The 6000-nt window shown below is 37.0% G+C and overlaps 1 protein-coding gene across 2 annotated transcripts in view; it reads left to right on the plus strand.

Annotated features, from left to right (window-relative positions):
- Window positions 1-4697, plus strand: part of TRPM7 (transient receptor potential cation channel subfamily M member 7) — a 123779-nt gene extending 119082 nt beyond the window's left edge. For both annotated transcript variants that reach the window (XM_030318202.2, XM_030318203.2), the window contains one exon: window positions 3291-4697. In XM_030318202.2, the coding sequence (XP_030174062.1) occupies window positions 3291-3421 (131 nt within the window). In that variant the 3' untranslated portion in view covers window positions 3422-4697. The remainder of the gene's footprint in view (window positions 1-3290) is intronic.
- Window positions 4698-6000: the final 1303 nt, after the last annotated feature.

The following is a 6000-nucleotide window of genomic DNA, read 5'->3' on the forward strand; positions in this document are numbered from 1 at the left end:
ACATGGTCAAGTCTGGAAACTGAGTGGAGGTCAGCACATAGTTTAGTCCTCAAAGCCCATCCTATGCTGTCTTTTCACATATTTGCCACTCAAAGGTGAACTTGGGATTTCATACACAAATTTAGGGTATCCCTCTCTCCATTTTCCTCCTTTCCATGATTCCATATTTTGTGATTTTCAAGGCCTTTTTTTTTTTTTTTTTTTTTTTGGTTGGAGCGGGACAGGGGTGGGGGGTACAGGGGACAGATAAGGTACTTTGCCTGGAAAGTCAGGATTGTGGCTTCCCTATGCTGTCACACATTTCCTTCAACTGAGTCCCTTTCTGATGCTAGAAAGAGGGAAAAATATTTTTTTGGCTCTTAAAGATACCTATTTTTAGTTCTTGTAGTCCCAGAAAAAGGTTTTCTCTTGGAATTGTAGGTGCTTGCCCAGGTGCCACCACCTCAAAAGTGCCTCTTCATGACTGGGACTTGTAGGTAAGGGCCAGAGGAGCAAAAAGAGGGCATTCCCCTCAACATTCTCCATCCCACAGAGTCCCCCTTCCTGATCTTCTGGTCAGAAAGTCTTAGAGCTTTTTCTCTCCATGCTCACTATACATTTCTGAGATCAAGCCAGCTATCTGTAAGTCTAAGCTTGAAAAATAAGAGAGGGGGAAAAAAACCCAGGAAACTCACCACCAATCTAGGCTAGGCCATTCTTCAGGTTTTCATCCCCTTCCTCAATATGTCTGCTGTTAACTTTTCAGGATCCTGAGATAGTGACTTTATGCTTATGTGAAGGATTTTTACTTACAATCAGTGGGAGAGATAGAGTTGAATATCCTTAGTCCATTTTAGCCAGAACTAGAACATAACAGTGGTGAATTTATTAATAGGTAGCCCAGATATAATGTTTATTTGGTTTTGGATCTAATAATATTTTAAGTAGTATATCTATTTTTTAAATTAATTTTTTTTTTTTTATTTTTTTTATTTTTTTTTCAACGTTTATTTATTTTTGGGACAGAGAGAGACAGAGCATGAACGGGCGAGGGGCAGAGAGAGAGGGAGACACAGAATCGGAAACAGGCTCCAGGCTCTGAGCCATCAGCCCAGAGCCTGACGCGGGGCTCAAACTCACGGAACGCGAGATCGTGACCTGGCTGAAGTCGGACGCTCAACCGACTGTGCCACCCAGGCGCCCCTAAATTAATTTTTAAATTACTAATATAGTCAGGATTTCGTAGCTTGGAAGAGACCTTAAAAACATTCCAACCCAAATCTGTCATTTTCCAGAACATTTTAGAAGTCAGATAATTTGTCCATGGTTATACCATATGTTAACATTTTCAGAACTTGAATTATAATTGGGTTTCTTTCCATTGTTCTTGGTGTACAATACAACTACAAATTAATTTGCATTCCCTAAGGCCACACTGGCACAGTCTTTTAAATTTAAAATTTATCAAAATGTACTCATACAATAGCAAATATGTATTTGGATCGTTGAATATAGGCTATCACTCAAAATGAACAGTTCATATTCTCAGCTGAGAGTTCATATTCTGAGCTCTATTTTATATGGAGATAAAAGCATAAGGATATGTGCATGACTATGGTTAGTTTTAAGTTAAACTTGGTATTACTGCATTGTTTTCCAATTCTGCAACTATTGTCTATAATTCCCAAAATGATTTCATCCTCTCCCATAGCTATAAATGTAATCTGCATACTGATAGTACCATGTTTAACTGAATGAAGACTTACTGTCTTTCCTGAGCTCCTGTTTCTATATTCAGTTTCTTGCATCTCTACTGGGTTACCCTAAAGTATCTTTATAGGTAGTATATCCATTCCACAACTCTTGACTCTCATTTCCCACCCATCATTTCCAGCTCAGCTTTACCCTGAGTAAACCAGTGTTTACTCAGTTGCTTAGACCAAAACCTAAAAGTTAATTGGTTTTTTTCCTCTCACCTTGCATTCCCAATCTTTTGAACTCTGTCTGCTCTGCTCTGAAATCTTCCTAGAATTTATCCATTTCTCTTAAATCTTTGTTGCCACCACTTCTTTCATGTGTTCTTGCCAAATGCCCCTAACAAGACTTCACATGACAGTCAGAATAGACACTTAAATTTGATTATGCTCCTTCCTTAATACTGCTTAATACCTTCCAACAGATTTTCTTTTTTTTAATTTTTTTTTAATGTTTATTTATTTCTGACAGAGAGAGAGAGACAGAGCATGAGCAGGGGAGGGGCAGAGAGAGTGGGAGACACAGCATCCGAAGCAGGCTCCAGGCTCTGCACTGTCAGCACAGAGCCCGACGCGGGGCTCGAACTCACGGACTGTGAGATCATGACCTGAGCCAAAGTCAGATGCTCAACCGACTGAGCCACCCAGGCGCCCCCAGATTTTCATTGTAATCTGTACTCCTTACCATAGCTTGCATCCCATAAATCAGGGGTCAACAAACTTCGCTGTAAAAGACAAGGTAGTAAACATTTTAGGCTTTGTGGACCATATGGCCTATGTCTCAGCTACCTGGCTGTACGATGGTAGTGCAGAAATAGCCACAGAACATCTGTAAACAAATGAGCATAGCTGCATTCCAGTAAAACCATTTACAAAAACAGGCAGCAAGTGAGATTTGGCTCACTGGCTATATTTTGATAACCCTTGGTCTTTAACTGTTGCTTGACCCCATTTGCTACTAGTCTTCCCCTCATTCACTACATACAAGCCATGCTGTCTTCTTGCCATTCTTCAAAAATGCCAAGTTCATTTCCTTTTTACGGTCTGCAGTTAAACTTCCCTCTGCTCAGAGCTTTGATAGGTCATTTCTCAATATTGAGGTCTTTACTCAGATATTACCTCCTGTGCCTCTTCAGCCCAGCCTTGTCTAATGAAAGAATCAGCTTATACTATCTCTTGTCTGGCTCTCACCAGACTGTTTGCTTCAAAGCATTTGTTACTAATAATAATTCTGTTATTTTTCTATTTATTTTTCTTCATCTACAAGAATATAAGTTCCATGAGAGCAGGAACCATACCTGTCTGCCTTGCTTATTGCTATGTTTCCACTCTTACATGAGTTATTGACTCTTGGTCAGAGCAGAATACTTATATGTTGAATGAATGAATGATTTCGTTTTTATGTGTATATATTTTGTGACTTTTTAATTAAAAACTACCTCCTAGAAAATAGATGTGGCACATTTAGAGGAAAATTGATTTAGAAATGTTCTTAACTTTTCATTTCTAAGAAATACTGACTTCTTTCTTCTTTTTTTGTTGGGGGTGTGAATATAGATCTGAAGAGGAATGACTATACACCTGATAAAATTATATTTCCTCAGGATGAACCTTCAGATTTGACTCTTCAGCCTGGAAATTCCACCAAAGAATCAGAATCAACTAATTCTATTCGTCTGATGTTATAATATTACTGAATCATTGTGGGTTTTTTTGCCTACACCTCACAAAAATGTTACCTTGTCATTTTTCCTTCAGGAGGAAATTGTTTGGTAATAGAGAAAAATGTGTGCAAATGAATATGCTGATTCTGGCACTGTTAAAAGGTCGGTATTCTTTTGACCTGATTAAAGTAGTCAGTCAGGAGCTCCCTATAGGATACAGCTGGCAGCTGTTAAATTTTAAAGGTAAAGGAAAATTAGTATTTATAACTTTTTAAAGGGCTCTTTTAGCAGAAGATTTCATTTGACTTTGTTCTGATGAGGGTGACACCCTCTCTCATGTGGTGCAATACCATTAACCAAAGTTAAGTGTCAGTGTAGATTTTATTGGCAGCTGGTTTCCTGCCATTCAGCTAGTGAAATGAAGAAATCACCCAGCCTTTTGGTTAAATGGCAGACGTCTTCCTCAGTATGTTTTAGTGTGTTCAGTGATGATGTCACTAGTCCCCAACTAGATGCTTGTTGGCCACGGAAAAGGAGATGATTTATTATTCTAGATCCATAGGGATACAAGAAGCCTGAGCTGAAAACTATTTTCAAAGAGGGACTTTATGAATCAGGATTAGGCTCCATATTTAAAGATGGAGCCAATTTTTTTTTGTTAAATAGACCCCAAATTGTGCAAAGGTATTAGTGTTATTTTTTTTTTAACATTGTTTTTTCAAGTCATTGTTAAGTAGAAGAAAGCCATGGTAAACTGGTCTAACCTAAATATATCAGAGGAGAAACTTGTTGTTCAAGAGCAGTTACCTTGTAAAAAAAAGTTCAAGTGCTTTTTTCCTATCTGTAACTGTAGTGACAACCTGGAAGCTACACACTTCTCCAAAGATCTTATTGACAGGACACCAAATCAGAATGTAAACGTAAATTCTTGCTTCTATTTAAAATTGTGTAGGAACACCTGAACATGAGTATTGTTTGTGGTACTTATTTAAGAAATTGAGTTGGATTATCATTATGTGATGTCGGGAGATTGCAATGTAACCTTATGCCAATAAAATGTAGTTTAACTGCCCCAGATACTGTTGAATACTCAACAACAAGAAAAGCTTTCATCTGACTAAAGTTTTACGCTTTTTTTCTCTTTGTTTCCTAGGTACTAATTTTAATTTTTATTTAGGAAGAAGCAGTGTAAATCTTACTTGTATTCAGTAGTGTATCTCATAGATACAGACAAGGCAAGAAGAGATGAGCTGTTTAAATAGTGTTTAATATTAATGGGGGGGAGGGGAAGAAAGAAAAAGTGTATTAAAGATATTATACTATATACATTTTGTATATCATTAAATCTTTAAAAGAAATTAAATAAATTTATTCTTGTTTACAGATGTTTACTGAGTTCAATCATTCTGAAAAATTATCCATGTTTTCAGAGTGTTTTTTTAATTACAGAGTATCAGCTTTTTTAAATGAACCATTTTGTACGCCTTTCATCTTCTGTCCTGTGTATTGTTTAATGTGGTCTTGGTTTCCTCCTCTCTCTCTCTCTCTCTCTCTCTCTCTCTCTCTCTTTTCAATCTGTTTCTTGTTATGTCAGAAAATGGAGATATGGGTTATCTTGTGAAATTTAATTTTATGTTGATTATTTTCATAAGATGTTAATAGTAACCAGTGTTTAGCACTTAATATGTGCCAGGCATTACTCTAACTGCTTTATATATAAAGTACTTACACTCATTTAATCCTTAAAACAATCTTATGAAATATAGGTTATTATCTTGTTTTACCAATTAGAAAATAAAAGCATTAGATAAAGTAACTTTCCTAAGATTCTTATAATTAGAATGTAGCAGCACTAGGATTCAAACCCGGGAAACTGGCTTTTGAGTATGCTCTTGAACCCTGTGTTATGTTGACTTTTAAGCATAGTGATGATTGATTTCTGTACCAGTTCCTGGTTGCTTTTCCGAACTAAATCTATCCGATAACTTTTTTTTGTTGTTAATTCTGGAAAGTAACAGTTTACCCGAAGACCACATTTCTCATTCCAAAGAAGTATGATCTTTCCTTAGATTACTGAATTTTGTCATTATTACTCTGGTCTGAAAGTGTCATTTGCATAATCTCTTTAGCATTTTCTTCTCAGTGTCATTCTGCTGAGAACAGAGCTCATCTCTTTGCCAAATTACTTTTTTTTTTGAGAGAGAGAGAGAGCGCACATGAGCAGGGGAGGGGCAGACGGAGAGGGAGCGGAGTCCATCACGAGGCCGGATCTCAGGACTGTGATCATGACCTGAGCTGAAATCAAGAGTCAGGAGTCGGATGCTTAACCAACTGAGCCACCCAGGTGTCCCCCAAATTACTTCTTAAAACGTCTTACATAGATGTTCTCTGATAATTTGCCTTCATCTATATGGGGATCTATGAGCCTTCATTATTTTTAAAGTAATGCATGTTCATTGTATTGTAAGGTAAATATTTTAAAATGTAAAGAAAAATATAAAAATTACCCTTGTTTCCCAGCCTTAAATTGGGCTGTTGTTTCATAGATTTATACCCCATTAGATTGTACATTTCACAGAGGAAAGGACCTTTAGGATTTTTCA

This window comes from Lynx canadensis, chromosome B3, assembly GCF_007474595.2.
Source record: "Lynx canadensis isolate LIC74 chromosome B3, mLynCan4.pri.v2, whole genome shotgun sequence".
In the NCBI taxonomy this organism is placed as follows: Eukaryota; Metazoa; Chordata; class Mammalia; order Carnivora; family Felidae; genus Lynx; species Lynx canadensis.